The 20,534-nt window shown below is 43.0% G+C and overlaps 2 protein-coding genes across 7 annotated transcripts in view; both read right to left on the bottom strand.

The window, feature by feature from the left end:
* LOC129818184 (calcium/calmodulin-dependent protein kinase type II subunit beta) overlaps positions 1–5,164 on the bottom strand; it is a 69,939-nt gene extending 64,775 nt beyond the window's left edge. The window contains exons 1-2 of one of the 6 annotated variants that reach the window (XM_055873872.1): positions 4,776–5,164; positions 2,561–2,655 (exon numbers count right to left, since the gene is read on the bottom strand). In XM_055873872.1, the coding sequence (XP_055729847.1) occupies positions 2,561–2,655; positions 4,776–4,837 (157 nt within the window). In that variant the 5' untranslated portion in view covers positions 4,838–5,164. The remainder of the gene's footprint in view (positions 1–2,560; positions 2,656–4,775) is intronic. The other 5 variants (XM_055873869.1, XM_055873871.1, XM_055873868.1 and 2 more) reach the window with 5 other exon arrangements.
* A 2,278-nt stretch (positions 5,165–7,442) lies between these two features.
* Positions 7,443–20,458, bottom strand: nudcd3 (NudC domain containing 3). The gene is made up of 6 exons (XM_055873874.1): positions 20,100–20,458; positions 18,449–18,777; positions 18,022–18,154; positions 15,716–15,859; positions 11,605–11,793; positions 7,443–8,145 (listed from the first exon to the last, which is right to left on the bottom strand). The coding sequence occupies exons 1-6, from the start codon at positions 20,295–20,297 to the stop codon at positions 8,035–8,037; spliced, it is 1,104 nt and encodes a 367-aa protein (XP_055729849.1). The 5' UTR covers positions 20,298–20,458; the 3' UTR covers positions 7,443–8,034.
* Positions 20,459–20,534: the final 76 nt, after the last annotated feature.

Below are 20,534 nucleotides of genomic sequence, written 5' to 3'. Positions count from 1 at the left end.
TTAATCATCAAGTTTGCAGACGACACTACAGTGGTAGGCTTGATTACCAACAACGACGAGACGGCCTACAGGGAGGAGGTGAGGGCTCTCGGAGTGTGGCGTCAGGAAAATAACCTCACACTCAACGTCAACAAAACAAAGGAGATGATCGTGGACTTCAGGAAACAGCAGAGGGAACACCCCCCTATCCACATCGACGGGACAGTAGTGGAGAGGGTGGAACGTTTTAAGTTCCTCGGGGTACACATCATGGACAAACTGAAATGGTCCACCCACACAGACAGCGTGGCGAAAAAGGCGCAGCAGCGCCTCTTCAACCTCAGGAGGCTGAAGAAAGTCGGCTTGTCACCAAAAACACTCACAAACTTTTACAGATGCACAATCGAGAGCATCCTGTCGGGCTGTATCACCGCCTGGTACGGTAACTGCTCCGCCCATAACCGTAAGGCTCTCCAGAGGGTAGTAAGGTCTGTACAACGCATCACTGGGGGCAAACTACCTGCCCTCCAGGACACTTACACCACCCGATGTCACAGGAAGGCCAAAAAGATAATCAAGGACAACAACCACCCGAGCCACTGCCTGTTCACCCCGCTATCATCCAGAAGGCGAGGTCAGTACAGGTGCATCAAAGCAGGGACCGAGAGACTGAAAAACAGCTTCTATCTCAAGGCCATCAGACTGTTAAACAGCCATCACTAATATTGAGTGGCTGCTGCCAACATACTGACTCAACTCCAACCACTTTAATAATGGAAAAATTTATGTAATAAATGTATCACTAGCCACTTTAAACAATGCCACTTCATATAATGTTTACATACCCTACATTACTCATCTCATATGTATATACTGTACTCTATACCATCCACTGCATCTTGCCATCTTTATGTAATACATGTATCACTAGCCACTTTAAACTATGCCACTTTTATATGTTTACATACCCTACATTACTCATCTCATATGTATATACTGTACTCTATACCATCTACTGCATCTTGCCTATGCTGTTCGGCCATCACTCATTCATATATCTTTATGTACATATTCTTATTCATTCCTTTACACTTGTGTGTATAAGGTAGTTGTTGTGAAATTGTTAGGTTAGATTACTCGTTAGATATTACTGCATTGTCGGAACTAGAAGCACAAGCATTTCGCTACACTCGCATTAACATCTGCTAACCATGTGTATGTGACAAATAAAATTGGATTTGATTTGATTTTAATGATGGACTGTTGTTTCTCTTTGCTTATTTGAGCTGTTCTTGCTATAATATGGACTTGGTCTTTTACCAAATAGGGCTATTTTCTGTATACCACATCTACCTTGTCACAACACAACTGACTGTCTCAAACGCATTAAGAAGGTAATATATTCACAACTGTTAATTGAAATGCATTTCAGGTTGAATACCTCATGAAGCTGGTTGAGAGAATGCTAAGAGTGTGTAAGCTGTCATCAAGGCAAAGGGTGGCTACTTTGAAGAATCTCAAATATAAAATATATTTTGATTTGTTTAATACTTTTTTGGTTACTACATGATTCCATATGTGTTATTTCATAGTTTGATGTCTTCACTATTGTTTTACAATGTAGAAAATAGTAAAAAATATTTTAAAAAAATTGAATGAGTAGGTGTGTCTAAACTTTTGACTATTACTGTATATACAGTTGATGTCGATATAGGACTCGTTTTACTGTGGATATAGATACTTTTGTACCTGTTTCCTCCAGCATCTTCACAAGGTCCTTTGCTGTTATTCTGGGATTGATTTGCACTTTTCGCACCAAAGTACGCTCATCTCTAGAAGACAGAACGTGTCTCCTTCCTGAGCGGTATGACGGCTGCGTGGTCCCATGGTGTTTATATTTGCGTACTATTGTTTATACAGATTAACGTGGTACCTTCAGGCGTTTGGAAATTGCTCCCAAGGATGAACCAGACTTGTGGAGGTCTACAATGTTGTTTCTGAGGTCTTGACTGATTTATTTTGATTTTCCCATGATGTCAAGCAGAGGCAATGAGTTTGAAGGTAGGCCTTGAAATACATCCACAGGTACACCTCCAATTGACTCAAATGATGTCAATTGGCCTATCAGAAGCTTCTAAAGCCATGACATCATTTTCTGGAATTTTCCAAGCTGTTTAAAAGCACAGTCAACTTAGTGTATGTAAACTTCTGACCCACTGGAATTGTGATACAATGAATTATAAGTTAAATAATCTGTCTGTAAACAATTGTTGGAAAATTTACTTGTTTCATGCACAAAGTAGATGTCCTAACCCACTTGTCAAAACTATAGTTTGTTAACAAGAAATTTGTGGAGTGGTTGAAAAACTGTTTTAATGACTCCAACCTAAGTCTATGTAAACTTCCGACTTCAACTGTATACATTTATATATATCTTACACTACACACACACACAGCATAGGGATGGGAAAGCTAACTGTATATCGTATAATTGCACCAGATACCACACAGCTTACCCACCATGCACCTATTTGACAGTTGGCACATATTGTTTGTGTGTGTGTGGGTGTATGTGTCTCACCTCTGGCTGAGAGCTTTTTGGTATTGATGATTTTGGCAGCATATTCCTGGCCGGTGCAAAGTTTGACACAGCGGCGCACCACTGAAAACGCTCCCCTGAGAAACAAAGGCAGATAAAACAGGTGTTAGACATCACCTGGCCCTGGCAGCAGCTCAATATTCTAGTAATGTCCTCTACTGTCTCCTTGTCTCCTTTCCTTCATTCCCACTGATCTTAAAGAACTGGACAGGTTGAAAGCATATCCTTATCCACTTCCCCTCTGCTGCTTTCACATCTGCCTTTCATGAGTAAAGACATTTCTCCTGAAAGGAGTCATTGAGTGTGAGACACGTGACAAGCAGCACAGCAGCACATCATGCAAATGAGAAGACTCAAGAGAAAACAACAAAAACGGTCTTTCAAGGATTTCTCTGTGTGTGTGTGCAACCGTTTGTGTGTGTGTGTGTCTGTGTCTGTGTCTGTGTGTGTGAGAGGGAGAGAGAGAGACAGAGCGTGCATGCACCGTAGCCGTGCTGGTATTTTGAGGGGAGCTTGCATAACTAACTCAGCAGGGAAAACAGCAGTAACCGTCTGTGTCGTTAACTCTGATCTATATATAGAACACCTTAGTACTGTTACACAATAGCACACACACACTCTAACCTGACTGTCTCACACACTCTCATGCTTACACTAGACCCCCACGTCTCACACACACACTTATAATGCCATGACAGGTGAGTGTATAAGAGTATATATATATACAGAGACAGCAGGCTTATGACAGCAGCGAAAGACTTGTGAGACACACACAGACACACACACACACACACACCAAAAAGGGACAATCTGCCATCACCAAAAAGGGACAATCTGCCATCACCAAAAAGGGACAATCTGCCATCACCAAAAAGGGACAATCTGCCATCACCAAAAAGAGACAATCTGCCATCACCAAAGGGGGCAATCTGCCATCACCAAAAAGAGACAATCTGCCATCACCAAAAAGAGACAATCTGCCATCACCAAAAAGAGACAATCTGACATCACCAAAAAGAGACAATCTGCCATCACCAAAAAGGGACAATCTGCCATCACCAAAAAGAGACAATCTGCCATCACCAAAAAGGGACAATCTGCCATCACCAAAAAGAGACAATCTGCCATCACCAAAAAGGGACAATCTGCCATCACCAAAAAGAGACAATCTGCCATCACCAAAAAGAGACAATCTGCCATCACCAAAAAGGGACAATCTGCCATCCTTACAGGAACTGTAATGAAGATCCTGTTATCTCTTGGGGCAGCTGCTGCCACCACAGCATGGCTATTGTCTCTGGTTAATCACACAGGCCAGAACACACACACACGCCAGTGAACCTGCAGTTACATATACAAATGAACTACATGCTGTTCCATAAAGGTCCAGACCTCTTAGTAGAACTCCTAGTATTAGGGGCTACACTTTATGGTAATATGTGCAGCAAATGTTTTGGATTCAATAATGGTACCATCTCTACAGTTCTGTTTGCATAAGGATGTATTATGATCTATAAAATATGTTTCTCCTCCTGACAGAGAATCAGGAGAATACTCCCCCCTACCCAGTCCCACCCAGCACAGCCTGACACACCTATCCTGCTATGTGGTACAATTTCTCTCTCTCTCTCTCTCTCTCTCTCTCTCTCTCTCTCTCTCTCTCTCTCTCTCTCTCTCTCTCTCTCTCTCTCTCTCTCTCATACACAGTCACACACACACACACACACACAGTCACACACACACACACACTGACACACCTATCTTTCCATCCTCTCTCAAGACCCCAATTACAAATCATCCCATGCCGCTCTGATCTCTGACAGCTCAAATTGGCACACTTCCTCTCTCTTCAGACTGCTACATCATGTCCCCAGTCCCCACTGATGCTGTTGTTACAGACCATGCAGCAAGCAGATCAAATGTAGGCTAGCCTATCTTTAATCTTCAAGTTTATATATTCTATTGTCATGTCGAGGCTGCACTTCAAAACAGAGTGAAAACGTGCGTTTTGTTTAGCTGTGTTGCTGCGAACGTGACAGATCAGCAGAGATGAGCTCTGACCCCCATTCCGCTGCGCTGCCGCTCCAACAACCCATACACATCTGCAGACATGCAACTATGCAAAGCGACCATAGAATAACAGGATGAGGATACAATGATGGTGCCATCATAAAGCAATAATGCAGCAACGCCTTACTTTCCGAGTTCTTCATATAGTTGGAAATCGTCTGTAAAACGTGTACAGGTAGTCACTGCCATCTTCCGTTTATTCGCGGGGGTTGTGCGCCCAAAATAAATCCCTCTTCAAGTGAATTTATATTGGATGTATCCGTAGAGTAGCCTAGTTATTCTATGTAAAAAAAAATGCCGCGGTGTAATGCGTTTTCTGTCCAGAGAGCACTAGGAACCAGGCCTCAAGATATGTAGGCTATTCGAGTGGAGGAGAGGCAGTGGTGCTTCTCTCTCTATCTCTCTCTCTCTCTCTCTCTATCTCTCTCTCTCCGAAAGTGTGTCGTTCAATCGCCGTTCACTCCGTTTCTGCACCGGCGAGGGCGCTGTAAATTCAACACATCATTTCCCACCACCAGGGGGAATTGCAACGGCTCGACAACACATGGCACATCAGAATCAGATATGTTCTTTACAGGCTTTGGCATCATCACCAATCATGTGTAGCAGCTGGAACACCTATAGCCTAAAGGCAATACAATTGATTGAGGTCTTTTTTGAGGTCTACCCAAATAAAATGGACCATGTTTTAGTGTGTCGAAACTGTTAGACAGGTAAATATCCTTAAACTGTTATACTTTGATTATCGTATTTTTTCAATGACCCGACACACCAATTCAAACCAAAGTGTGGTCCATGGTAGGCAACATCAGTGCTTGAGGTGGGCCGGTGCGCAACGCAGTACCTCAAAATGTATCCTGCGATAACTTGCCCCTCTTGTAAGATAGAATTGACTCTAACGCATGACGAATAAAAACTCCTAAATATACAATTTCAGTCCACTTGAAGAACTGGGCAACTTAAAGCACCAGTGTAACTGACCTGGATGTAACTGACCTGGCATGGAAGAGACCTGCGGAGTCATAGGCTGCTACTGTCTATTGTCTCTATTCTTGGATTGTTCTTCTGCACTGACATCACGAATAACCCTATTCTTAGGAGCAAAGCTTCGACCCTTCAGATCTGAGAAAGACAATCATTTTGATCTTCAAAGAATTGTCTGTGACTGTATTCATCTTTAAAGAATTATCTGTGACTGTATTCATCTTTAAAGAATTGTCTGTGACTGTATTCATCTTTAAAGAATTGTCTGTGACTGTATTCATCTTTAAAGAATTGTCTGTGACTGTATTCATCTTTAAAGAATTGTCTGTGACTGTATTCATCTTTAAAGAATTGTCTGTGACTGTATTCATCTTTAAAGAATTGTCTGTGACTGTATTCATCTTTAAAGAATGGTCTGTGACTGTATGGATCTATAAAGAACTCTCTGTGGCTGTATTGACATTTAAAGAAATATCTGTGACTCAGTGGAGGCTGCTTGGGGGAGGACAGCTCATAATAATGTCTGAAACTAAGTGAATGGAATGGTATTAAACCATGTGTTTGATGTATCATTGTACCATTCCACTAATTCCATTCCAGCCATTACCAGGAGCACGTTATCCACAACTAAGGTGCTGCCAACCTCCTGTGCTGTGACTGTATTCATCTTTAAAGAACTGTCTGTGACTGTATTAATCTTTAAAAGAACTGTCTGTGACTGTGTTAATCTTTAAATAACTGTCTGTGACTGTATTAATCTTTAAAGAACTGTCTGTGACTGTATTAATCTTTAAAAGAACTGTGTGTGACTGTGTTAATCTTTAAAGAACTGTATGTGACTGTATTCATCTTTAAAGAACTGTCTGTGACTGTATTCATCTTTAAAAGAACTGTCTGTGACTGTGTTAATCTTTAAAGAACTGTATGTGACTGTATTAATCTTTAAAGAACTCTCTGTGACTGTATTAATCTTTAAAGAACTGTATGTGACTGTATTCATCTTTAAAGAACGGGCTGTCGGTGTCTATGCTGTCTGTCTGAGCATCTGACCAGCTGTAGATATATTAGTTCTGATATCCATCTTTTATCTTATTCATCTGATACTGCCATTCTCAGACCAAGAAGGAATATTATACTGCACTGAGGAGAATCAGAGATCTTTTTATAGCGCCCTCGTCTGGCACTACTGTTAAATGTCAAGTCTGCCGCCAGGCACCTCTGTAGATCTACAGGGATCCATAGAGACATATAGAGATCTCTACTTAGCAATAACCATTTTGCATGGACATTGCCATTGAGGGCCGTCACCATTTTAAAGTAGTCAACTGGGTGGGTATTCCTATGGGTTGGGAACGATCAGCCAATGACTTCTTCAAATTGTTTTGACTAGTTTATAAATGTATTTCAGCTATTTCACCGCCATCTAATGGCCACAATAAATAAATTACCAGATTTGGTTCAAGACTCCAGCCCTGCAAGTGGTGGTAAATCAACAATATTATCTTTACACTTATTTCCAAAAAACAAAATAGACTACTTGAAAGTGGATATTGCCTCAATGTGGGTGCTTTGGTGTGTTTGGACCCCAGGAATAGAAGCTGCTGCCTTGGCAGGATGGAAAAGGGATCCCTAATAAATACAGCAACAAAAAAACAAAAATGCAAATGAAACTTCCCATTCTGCCACAGATGCCATAACGGCAGATACAATGTTGAGAACTCTTTGCATCTCTATGGCAAGGACGCATAGGTTTTAATGCCGCTCCACAGCACACAGCCCACACACACATCAGAGAACGCATCAGTGCAGATTTGATTTAATTTCATTTATTTCAGGCACACAGTACTGACACACCTCAGTAAAAATGAAAATGGCAGGGAGGTATTTAGCCAACCAATATCAGTCGTCTACATGTAAAACACCACAGACATCTGGACCTGGAAGTTGCCTCTCGAAACTGATTTAGGTCAGTTCTGCATTCTCCACCTCAATGGTGAAGGTTAGGATATGGGGAGGGTAATCTGATCCTAGACCTGTGTCTGTACAGCTATCTCCTAGGTCCAGGTGTGTTCAGTGGGCAGACAGACACTTAAACAGGTATGTTCAGAGTCATGTACATTAGGGCTCGAAATGGAAAGGGTTTTTAAATACGTTTTGCAATGGAAAACGTAAATGAGCGTTCAGGGAGTTCCTCACAGTTTTTATTTTTTCTTCTGTTTGGTCCCTAATGAACACAACCCGGGTATGTCACATCAGTCAGAACACAGTAACAAAGCTCATCTCCCTCCTATTCAAAGATCACTCAGAAAAAGAAAGAAAAATCTTAAAATACCAGGCAGTTTCTACTGATAAATCTGCTAACCCTCCTCAGTCTCTCAACCCCAATCCCCAACATTGTGTGTTCACATCTGTACGGCGCTGGAGGGGATGTCGAACATGGAGGGATCAAACTGTTGTCCTTTAAAGGGAGAGCCCTCAGCATCCCAGCCCTTCTTCAGCATGTCATGCACCTTCTATATGAGGAGAGAGAGAGAACTTGTGAGAATGGAACATACATACGGTGCATTCAGAAAGTATTCAGGCCCCTTGACTGGTTCTACATTTTGTTACATTACAACCTTATTCTAAAATGGATTAAATAGTTATCCCCTTCATCAATCTACACAAAAAAATGAAAAATTACATTCACATAAGTATTCAGACCCTTTACTCAGTACTTTGTTGAAGCACCTCTGGCAGCGATTACAGCATCAAGTCTTCTTGGGTATGATGCTACAAGCTTGGCACACCTGTATATGGGGAGTTTCTCCCATTCTTCTCTGCAGATCCTCTCAAGCTCTGTCAGGTTGGGTGGGGAGAGTGGCTGAACAGCTATTTTCAGGTCTCTCCAGACATGTTCGATCGGGTTCAAGTCCGAGCTCTGGGCTGGGCCACTCAAGGACATTCAGAGACTTGTCCCGAAGCGACTCCTGCGTTGTCTTGGCTGTATGCTTAGGGTCATTGTCCTGTTGGAAGGTGAACCTTCACCCCAGTCTGAGGTCCTGAGAGCTCTGGAGCAGGTTTTCATCAAGGATCTCTCTGTACTTTGCTCCATTCCTCTTTGCCTCGATCCTGACTACTCTCCCAGTCGCTGCCGCTGGAAAAACATCCCCGCAGCATGATGCTGCCACCACCATTCTTCACCGTAGGGATGGTGCCAGGTATCCTCCAGATGTGACACTTGGCACCAATTCAATATTGGTTTCATCAGACCAGATTAACTTGTTTCTCATGGTCTGAGAGTTCTTCCAGTGCCTTTTGGCAAACTCCAAGCAGGCTGTCATATGACTTTTACTGAGGAGTGGTTTCTGTCTGGCCACTACCATAAAGGCCTGATTGGTGGAGTGCTGCATAGATCATTGTCCTTCTCAAAGGATCTCCCATCTCCACAGAGGAACTCTGGAGCTCTGTCAGAGTGACCATCAGGTTCTTGGTCATCTCCCTGACCAAGGCTCTTTTCAACCATTTGAAAGGTTTGGCCGGGTGGCCAGCTCTAGGAAGAGTCTTGGTGGTTCCAAACATCTTCCATTGAAGAATTATGGAGACCACTGTATCCTTGGGAACCTTCCATGCTGCAGAAATATTTTGGTACCCTTCCCCAGATCTGTTCCTCGACACAATCCTGTCTCGTAGCTCTACGGACAATTCCTTTGACCTCATGGCTTAGTTTTTGCTCTGACATGCACTGTCAACTGTGGGACCTTATATAGACAGGTGTGTGGCTTTCCAAATTATGCCCAATCAATAGAATTTATCACAGGTGGACTCTAATCAAGGATGATCAATGGAAACAGGATGCTGTATTTTGAGTTTCAAAGCAAAGGGTCTGAATAATTATGTAAATAAGGTTTTTGTTCTTTTATTTTTAATAAATTTGCTAACATTTCTAAAAACCTGTATTCGCTTTGTCATTATGGGGTATTGTGTGTAGATTGATGAGGGGAAAAAACGATTTAATCCATTTTAGAACAAGGCTGTAACGTAACAAAATGTGGAAAAGGTCAAGGGTTCGGAATACTTTCAGAATGCACTGTACATACAATACAGAACTGCACAATTGGACTCAACATAGTTCAGTACCAAATTCCTCCACGTGTCCCTACAGTTGAAGTCGGAAGTTTACATACACCTTAGCCAAATACATTTAAACTCAGTTTGTACAATTCCTGACATTTAATCCTAGTAAAAGGTCCCTGTCTTAGGTCAGTTAGGATCACCACTATATTTTAAAGAATGTGAAATGTCAGGATCACCACTATATTTTAAAGAATGTGAAATGTCAGAATAATAGTAGTGAGAATTATTTATTTCAGCTTTCATTTCTTTCATCACATTCCCAGTGGGTCAGAAGTTCACATACACTCAATTCTTATTTGGTAGCATTGCCTTTAAATTGTTTAACTTGGGTCAAACGTTTCGGGTAGCCTTCCACAAGCTTCCCACAATAAGTTGGGTGAATTTTGGCCCATTCCTCCTGACAGAGCTGGTGTAACTGAGTCAGGTTTGTAGGTCTCCTTGCTCACACACACTTTTTCAGTTGTGCCAACAAATTCTCTATAGGATTGAAGTCAAGGGTTTGTGATGGCCACTCCAATACCTTGACTATGTTGTCCTTAAGCCATTTTGGATGTATGCTTGGGGTCATTGTCCATTTGGAAAACCCATTTGCGACCAAGCTTTAACTTCCTGACTGATAACTTGAGATGTTGCTTCAATATATCCACATAATTTTCCTTCCTCGTGATGCAATCTATTTTGTGAAGTGCACCAATCCCTCCTGCAGCAAAGCACCCCCACGCTTCAGGGTTGGGATGGTGTTCTTCGGCTTACAAGCATACCACTTTTTCCTCCAAACATAACAATGGTCATTATGGCCAAACAGTTCCATTTTTGTTTCACCAGACCAGAGGACATTTCTCCAAAAAGTACGATCTTTGTCCCCATGTGCAGTTGCAAACCATAGTCTGGCTTTTTATGGTGGTTTTGGAGCAGTGGCTTCTTCCTTGCTGAGTGGCCTTTCAGGTTATGTCGATATAGGACTCGTTTTACTGTGGATATAGATACTTTTGTATCAGTTTCCTCCAGCATCTTCACAAGGTCCTTTGCTGTTATTCTGGGATTGATTTGCACTTTTCACACCAAAGTACATTCATCTCTAGGAGACAGAACACATCTCCTTCCTGAGCGGTATGACGGCTGTGTGGTCCCATGGTGTTTATACTTGCGTACTATTGTTTGGATAGATGAACGCGGTACCTTCAGGCGTTTGGAAATTGCTCCCAAGGATGAACCAGACTTGGAGGTCTACAATTTTTTTTTCCTGAGGTCTTGGCTGACTACTTTTGATTTTCCCATGATGTCAAGCAAAGAGGCACTGAGTTTGAAGGTAGGCCTTGAAATACATCCACAGGTACACCTCCAATTGAGTCAAATTATGTCAATTAGCCTATCAGAAGCTTCTAAAGCCATGACATCATTTTCTGGAATTTTCCAAGCTGATTAAAAGCACAGTCAATTTAGTGTATGTAAACTCCTGACCCACTGGAATTGTGATACATTGAATTATAAATTAAATAATCTGTCTGTAAACAATTTTTGGAAGAATTACTTGTGTCATGCACAAAGCAGATGTCCTAACCGACTTGACAAAACTATAGTTTGTTAACAAGAAATTTGTGGAGTGGTTGAAAAACAAGTTAATGAATCCAACCTAAGTGTATGTAAACTTCTGACTTCAACTGTATACTCTTCTCAACATCATGAGGCTTAGGTTAGTTTGATGGTAGTGAATGCGTGTTTACATGTGTGTGTGTGTGTGTGTATGTATATGTGTCCACTCTTGTGCATGTGTGTGTCCCTACTCTTGTGCGTGTGTGTCCCCACTCTTGTGCATGTGTGCATGTGTGTGTGTGTGTGTGTGTGTGTGCTCTCACCATCTCGTGGCTCTGGGGCTTGCCCTGTAGTTTCTGGTGGTAGTCGAAGGTGAGTCTGTCCAGCACGGCATGCTCCTCCTCGTCCACCGTGGCCATGGAGCGCTCTCTGTTGATCTGGTTCACATCAATCTCCTTCTCCCCTTTCAACACAGCACTCCACCAGACCTCCCCACTCTTACTGAGAGACAACTACAGGGAGAGGGAGGAAGGCTGCGTCAGTGAGTGAGTGTGTCTAGATACATTTGTAGGTGTGTGTGTGTGTCACTCACTGTTAACTCGAAATGACACAACGACAAAGTTCCAGTTTAACAAAGTTTACTATACTATATGAACACAATACAAGTAGCCATCACACTCGAGGCTAGGTCCAACAACCACTAGACTTCCTGCGCATGCGCATTCTTGACTGAGTGATAGCCCCGTAATAACAGAAATATAGGGATACTTAAAACATGAACTTAACAATCTCCCCCTTTTCTTTAAAGACAAATAAAACATCAACAACATAATTAAATGTCCAAGTATTATTCAAGATCCCCATTACAAATGGGTTGTGTGACAGTTTTTATTTGTATTACTCAAGCTGCCACTTTCCATTACTGAGAGCTGTAGGAGCGAGAGCCTGTAGGAGCACAAGACCGGATGCTCCTTTTTTAGTCAGACAGTCAGCAAGCTTTTCCTTTGTGGTTGACCACAGAATCCGCTGGATTCTCTGTGCTTGAATAAGTTCCTTGATGCTGCTAATCTCAAAGTCTTTTCTCTGACAGACTTGGTTGACTTCACAGCATCAACTAATGAGTAGTTGACAGTGACACAAACTACAGGTAGAAAGTGCCGTTTTGTCCCACCAGTGTTAACCTAGCGAAGCATCACTGAAGACAACTAGTTTCAAAGAGTCATCTTTTCCAACATGCTGAAACTTTAAAGTCACTTTTTGTGATTTCAGTTTACGAACAACTTTGTTTGCCTCATGAATGGTTTGTACAGTGGCGTGTTTTGTGTTAGATGCCAAGTTGCAACCATCAAACCAGGTCTACTCTCTCTCGCAGCCCATAAAATTTGTCCTATCTTTGACCTCAATTGACCAGCTTCAATTCCACAGAGGGGAATTCCTTTGTACGGCTCTTGAAGAATCCATGTGGATAGGTTGAAGATTCTTGATATAGCTTTCCTGTTGCATCAGTATTTTTCCATCAACTGTAATAAACTCTATGCCAACATAACAAAAATGATCATGCTCCTCACGGCCAACCTAGAAAACAGCTTTGAGGTGTGGAATCACAGTTGAAGCAAAGGTCTGTGAGCCACCCCAGATAAAGTCATCAACATGACAGGCAAGTACTCCAGTCACATTGCAGTCTTGATCAAGCCAATAGAAGACTGCAGGATCCACTTGTGACATTTTTCCACCTGTATTCAGCATTGTTGCCTTGACTTTGTTGTACCAGTAGAGTGATCCATCTGCCAGTCCATACACACACTTCTTTAGTTTCCACAGTGTTCCTTCGCTTTTAGCTTCAGGCGGAGGTCGGATGTGAATGTCCCTTGACAGCTCTGTTCCCCGCAAACATCCAGATTTGATGTCTATGGAATTAAGTTTCCATTTTTTCTGGCAGATCACTGACATCAGCAATCTGAGTGACTCTGAGGTGCATGTCGGTGAGTCTTTTGGGAGTTCTTTAGCAGTCAGCTCCTCAAAACCTCTAGCCACTAGACGTGCTTTGGGCACTATTCCAGTTAAGGATTCTTTAAGGGTACACACCCACCTTGTTGAGACACACTTTTGGCCAATGTCTTTGACTTCCTCAAACACTCCATTTTTCCTCCAATTACTGAGCTCATCTAGCTTAGCTGAGTCAAATGACACATCCTTTGTTTCAAGTACATCATCATTTTGAATGTCATGCTGTTCTTCTCGATTTTCCATTGGTTCAATTCTGATATTATCTACAAGTGGCAGGTCAGCTGACCCTGTTGTACCAGAAAGTGTAGCTGGTTCAGAGTACTGCAAGTTGTACCAGCTCTTGTGTCTTGCATTTCCTGCTCGTCCAATTACGGTTCCTGTATGTGGAATACCACTTTCTCTGTCCGTGTATTTAACAGTTTGTCCAGTTTTCAGATTGGAACAACCATGTTCTCTTAACACATGTGGCTGTTGAATGTTTTCCTCATTTGAACGCTCAACAGTATTACCTGTGGCATGGTTGAAGGTCTCTGCTCCATTTCTTGTGTCAGTTTCAGTGTCCATATCATTGGATGCGACATCTGGTAGGTTTGTGTCTGTTACTGTGGCCTTTTTGTCATTTTCATTAGGAGACTGATTCTCAGCAACAGCCCCTCTATCTTGTTGATCATTTACTTTCCGCAATCTTGAGTGATGCACCCTGACAGTCATGCCTCCGTGCCTCACAAATATCACCACACCATCTTGACCAATGACTACTCCCGGTCCTTTCCACTCTTGACAGTCAACTCGTTTGTAGTACACTTTGTTTCCAGTTTCGTACTTCTCATCATCATTATTCCCTGAACTGCTGAGTAACTTCTGAAGTCTGTCAACTGTATCATGTACAAACTGTTTGTAAAGCTTTAACAATACTTTGTGTTTTTCTTTAGTGGTCATGTTCTCTGTGTCAGTCAGAATCTCATTTTTGCATGGAGTCTGTGTGATGTCTTTGTCTAAAATGTTTACACAATAGTGGCCTGAGGTAGTAAGTTCAAGAGTCACTGGTTGTTTAAACATCACTGCCTGGTCATTTTTCATGTCTAGTACAGCCCCTGCCTTCTTGAGGGAAGCTTTGCTTAATAGTAAGGGGATATCTGTAGGGACCACCTCTGTTTCAATGTGACACTTAGTCTGACCAATTTTTGCTGGTATCTTAACTCTCTTGGTAGAATGGACAATTCTCCCATCTCCAAATTTGAAAGCTCTGTTGCTTGGTGTGTCAATCATATTTTGTACTTCTTTCATATTTAGTTCACTGACATAGCTATCAAGCCATTTTGCACCACACACTGTCCGTGTACATGCAGTATCAATCACAGCAGATCCTAAGGATTCAACTATAAAAATCTCAGTATCAAAAGCAGATTCATTTGAAAACAGTGTAATGTTACACTGCTCTATCTCTGTGTTTACATTTTCCTCTGTTAGTTTAACTTGTTCATTTTTATGAGGACAGTCTTTAACCCAATGGTAAGTGCTTTGACAAATAGCACATTTTGATCTCCTTCCATTTTTGTCCAGTGGATTTGTGCCTGGAAATGGCGCCCTCTTCTGGTTGTCTTGAGAACGTGACTTGTTGGCGCCTTTTCTGTGCTGCTCGATGTAATATGCTGCGTCACTCGCTTGCATTCCATCTGTTATTGGCGCGACAGACGTCTTCTCACCAAATATTCTTTTTAGTGCCGACTTCATAGATGCAAAAGTCAGCACAGTACAAGCAGTCAAAGCCAACTGTTTCTCCCTACCATCTAGACAAGCAGTATCTAGTAACTTGAACGCTAACACTGCATCTGGGAGAACCATGTCGTACTTGCGCATTCTATTGTACCTCTGTTCGAAATCAATGATGTAGTCCGCCATTGCAACCGAAAAATCTCTCGTAACACTGTCAAAGTTTGAATATGCCTCGTAGGCACGGTCTTTCTCTTCTTTGAGAAATACAGAATCCAGTGCTGTGATCAAAGTTCCCATACCGTCATCCTTGTTCAAATCCTCAACGGATATTTCCAGTGCTGTATCTCTCGCTCTTCCCTCGAGCGATAATACCACCGCAAGTGCTTGCTTTTTCGCGTCCAGATTAGTAACGAGTATCCAGATTCCCAGTTCATTTTTCCAACTTTCGTACGACCTCTTCTCGTCGAAGCGAGGTGGCACGTTGTAGTTAGAAGCCATCTTCTGCTACCAATGTTAACTCCAAATGACACAACGACAAAGTTCCAGTTTAACAAAGTTTACTATACTATATGAACACAATACAAGTAGCCATCACACTCGAGGCTAGGTCCAACAACCACTAGACTTCCTGCGCATGCGCATTCTTGACTGAGTGATAGCCCCGTAATAACAGAAATATAGGGATACTTAAAACATGAACTTAACACTCACCACCACACAACATCCAGGCTCCAGGCTCCATAGTGAGTTCTCAGTGTTGATCTTATGTGTGAGCTCTCCTTCCATCAGGACCGTCTCTCCTGCCTCCTCCTTCAAACACACACGCACACTGCCCGGCTGCATGTTCACACACACCTGACACGGACACACACAAAGAGAAGTTAAAGCATGAATACTTCACATACATTACATGGTACAAACCCAGGAGAAATGTTTAACTCAAGAATCAACTGGACACAGAAAACTTATCACATCATAATAATTCAAACAGGCATTTATAAACATTAAGGATTTTTTGGAGCCCCAAAATTGCCCTCGCTAGAAGCCTGTGTTTCAGACATAAGAAAGTGGATGGCTGAAAACTTTCTACTTTTAAACTCGGACAAAACAGAGATGCTTGTTCTAGGTCCCAAGAAACAAAGAGATCTTCTGTTAAATCTGACAATTCATCTTGATGGTTGTAAAGTCGTCTCAAATAAAACTGTGAAGGACCTCGGCGTTACTCTGGACCCTGATCTCTCTTCTGACGAACATATCAAGACTGTTTCAAGGACAGCTTTTTTCCATCTACATAACATTGCAAAAATCAGAAATGTTCTGTCCAAAAATGATGCAGAAAAATGTATCCATGCTTTTGTTACTTCTAGGTTAGACTACTGCAATGCTCTACTTTCTGGCTACCCGGATAAAGCACTAAATAAACTTCAGTTAGTGCTAAATACGGCTGCTAGAATCCTGACTAGAACCAAAAAAATGTGATCATATTACTCCAGTGCTAGCCTCCCTACACTGGCTTCCTGTTAAGGCAAGGGCTGATTTCAAGGTTTTACTGTTAACCTACAAAGCGTTACATGGGCTTGCTCCTACCTATCTTTCCGAGTTGGTCCTGCCGTACATACCTACACGTACGCTACGGTCACAAGACGCAGGCCCCCTAATTGTCCCTAGAATTTCTAAGCAAACAGCTGGAGGCAGGGCTTTCTCCTATAGATCTCCATTTTTATGGAATGGTCTGCCTACCCATGTAAGAGACGCAGACTCGGTCTCAACCTTTAAGTCTTTATGGAAGACTCATCTCTTCAGTAGGTCCTATGATTGAGTGTAGTCTGGCCCAGGAGTGTGAAGGTGAACGGAAAGGCTCTGGAGCAAAGAACCGCCCTTGCTGTCTCTGCCTGGCCGGTTCCACTCTTTCCACTGGGATTCTCTGCCTCAAACCCTATTACAGGGGCTGAGTCACTGGCTTACTGGTGCTCTTTCATGCCGTTCCTGGGAGGGGTGCATCACTTGAGTGGGTTGAGTCACTGACGTGATCTTCCTGTCTGGGTTGGCGCCCCCTCTTGGGTTGTGCCGTGGCAGAGATCTTTGTGGGCTATACTCTGCCTTGTCTCAGGATGGTAAGTTGGTGGTTGAAGATATCCCTCTAGTGGTGTGGGGGCTGTGCCTTGGCAAAGTGGGTGGGGTTATATCCTTCCTGTTTGGCCCTGTCCGGGGGTATCATCGGATGGGGCCACAGTGTCTCCTGACCCCTCCTGTCTCAGCCTCCAGTATTTATGCTGCATTAGTTTATGTGTCGGGGGGCTAGGGTCAGTTTGTTATATCTGGAGTACTTCTGTCTTATCCAGTGTCCTGTGTGAATTTAAGTATGCTCTCCCTAATTCTCTCTTTCTTTCTCTCTCTCGGAGGACCTGAGCCCTAGGACCATGCCTCAGGACGACCTGACATGATGACTCCTTGCTGTCCCCAGTCCACCTGGCCGTGCTGCTGCTCCAGTCTCAACTGTTCTGCCTGCGGCTATGGAACCCTGAAATGTTCACCGGCCATGCTACCTGTCCCAGACCTGCTGTTTTCAACTCTCTAGAGACCGCAGGAGCGGTAGAGATACTCTTAATGATCGGCTATGAAAAGCCAACTGACATTTACTCCTGAGGTGCTGCATCCTCGACAACTACTGTGATTATTATTATTTGACCATGCTGGTCATTTATGAACATTTGAACATCTTGGCCATGTTCTGTTATAATCTCCACCCGGCACAGCCAGAAGAGGACTGGCCACCCCTCATAGCCTGGTTCCTCTCTAGGTTTCTTCCTAGGTTTTGGCCTTTCTAGGCAGTTTTTCCTAGCCACCGTGCTTCTACACCTGCATTGCTTGCTGTTTGGGGTTTTAGGCTGGGTTTCTGTACAGCACTTTGAGATATCAGCTGATGTACGAAGGGCTATATAAATAAATTTGATTTGATTTGTTTTTGAAAAGGTTGAAATATGTAGAAAGAGGAGCCCTGTGGTGGTCGTGTTCACCTGTCTGCCCTTGACGACGGTCTTGGGAACGTTGACCCGGACCTCAACGTCGGTGTAGTCCTGAGACCAGCTGTAGGTGTCCCTCACCGCCCCATTGTAACTATCTGGACTGGCCTGTTGCACCACCTGACCACTGACACACACACACGCACAGTGGAAGAAGCAATCGATACAACGGTTGGTATTAGGGTGGGTTTTAGAGTTGGGGTCAATTCCATGCCACTAAAGAGATTCTACCAAATTCAAAACTGCCAACTTCTATTTGTAGAGCATTTCAGCAAATATGTAAATGTCCCATCTATAACAGGATTTAACAGTTGTGGACCTGTATTGTGTAACTTCGTGGACCCTTTTCTAAAGCATTGAAAAAGCTCAGAGAAAGAACCAGTCACACTGGCATGGCCAAGAGAGGCAGTACAATACTAACTCTGTAGATGCTGAACAGGCTGCTGCCTGGTCTCCATGTGATGACTGCTGGTCCACACTGCTGCAATGGGGCTGTGGAATAGAGTCTGGGGCTTGGCTGGAGGAGGTAGTGCTAGAGGCTGTACTGGGCTCTCCAGAAGCTGAGTCAGAGCTCTCTCTCTGGGCATCAGGCTCTGTCTTCTCCCCCCTCGGCTCCTCTGGCTGCTCAGTGGCCTGCAACTCCAGCTCCTGCACCGCGGGGGGCACCATCCTGGCCTCCTGTCTCTGCTGCAGCTCCCTCTGTTGCCTCTCTCTGTCCTGCTCAGCCACATGCTCAAACAGACGGAAGGACTGTGGAGAATAACAGAGACATGACGAGCTAAGTCCATAATCAACCACCTAATCACTTTTTGTGCACCTTAAAAGATAGTCTGCAAGATGGCATCATCATAGAAAAGGGGACGACATCCCAACTTATAACCAAATCAGCCTAACATATTTTCCCATACGAGTTTAGACGCAAGGAGAGATGCCAACAATGGTAGTCTTGCCAGATTAGGTCACTGTTAACCTATCATAGCAGGCGTAAAAGAAAATGCATGGGCGGAGTTCCCACATCTGCTGAACCCCTGAAAAGCGGATACATCCGACTGTTGGCAACTACGTTAAGGGTGGGTCATATGCCACATTCAAAACAAGTGTAGCAATCATAGCCAAATACCATCCGGTCACGCAGGGCGCCTGACCTCCAGGGCCCACACCCCTAGCTAATTTCTTGCAACTCTACACATTTTACCATGCCATGTTAATGATACCTGAGTGACTAACAAAATCAATGGGACCCCCTGGAGGTCAGGGCCCTGGGCACATGCCCTGCGTGACACGTCGGTATTTGGCAACGATTACTAGAAGTTTAGATAGCTGGCTAGACTAATTTACCAATCTAAAAATGTTTAGCTGACATGGCTAATTGAGTGACTGTAAGTGACCGACATAACATGAGATTTTTTTTTGAAAATTTCGAACTTGCACCTTATGTATTCTACTATTCTAACTCTCAACAGTAGTTGAGACCACGACTGAGTTCAATAAGCGCGGTTGCTTATGCTTGGAGCAGGCCCTTGTTCAAGACCACTTGACTCGGAATTCCTAGTCGGAAACTCGGGCATCTTTCTAAAGTTCCGACCTGAAGATCGCTGACGTCATGATTTTCCCCTCGTTTTTTCCGAGTTCCCTGTTGTCTTGAAAGCACCATCTGTTGATGTTGTAGGTAAATCGACCCGTTGTTTATGCTGATGTCATACTACTGAGTGTACGTTTAAAAACTACGTCTATATTGAGCAGAGGTCTATGGATAGGATGGACACATTACATTTTTAGCAATGCTTTTTTCCTGATAAAAACTAGATCATTGTATCCGCAGTGGAGCCCAGTTTCATAATATTACCATATGTCCCGGCTGGTTGCCGTAGTTGTGAAGTAATCACGAAAAAATAGGCCTTGTTTTAGGGCATTTTCACTCTGCCAGCTCCTATTAGTTCTATTGAGCACCATGGTACCAACTCGCCTTCCGAACATTCTAGGGGGCAAAATGGCTATCCTAAACGGCTAACACAGAAGTTGTCAAATATTTAACTAGTTAGCTACAGTAGTAAGTAAGCTACATTTGCTACCTTTAGGACCATTTTCTCGGCCACCCCTGGAGGGAAGCCCATACGGTCGTTGGGGTTTGACAGCAGACGGTAAAAGTCTGTCTTGCGGTACAGGAAGCCAAAGTAGACCTGAAGGAAATTCTGGATGTTTCCAACATGCTGCAAGATTCCAAGCAAAGCGTTGTCATACAATTCTGTCATTTCCATGGGCGACGCCATTGTAGATTTTAAATGTTCTGCGTAATTTGTCAAACTGTTGAAACTTGACGCAAAAGACTATTGTATTTCAATAAATGTATCTTTATCGCAAAAATGTTTAGTTGTCCGTTGAGTTTGAGATTGTGCTCCCAAGCTAGCTGGATAGCTATTTTGATTTTTTTTAGGTACGAACTGAAAATTGTCCCCAGGGTAACACCACCACCCGCAAAATAAGGTTCCTATGTTAAAACACTTTTC

This window comes from Salvelinus fontinalis, chromosome 21 (genome assembly GCF_029448725.1).
Source record: "Salvelinus fontinalis isolate EN_2023a chromosome 21, ASM2944872v1, whole genome shotgun sequence".
NCBI lineage: Eukaryota > Metazoa > Chordata > Actinopteri > Salmoniformes > Salmonidae > Salvelinus > Salvelinus fontinalis.
The sequence above is the reverse complement of the archived record's forward strand: the minus strand, read 5'-3'. Positions and strand labels throughout refer to the sequence as shown.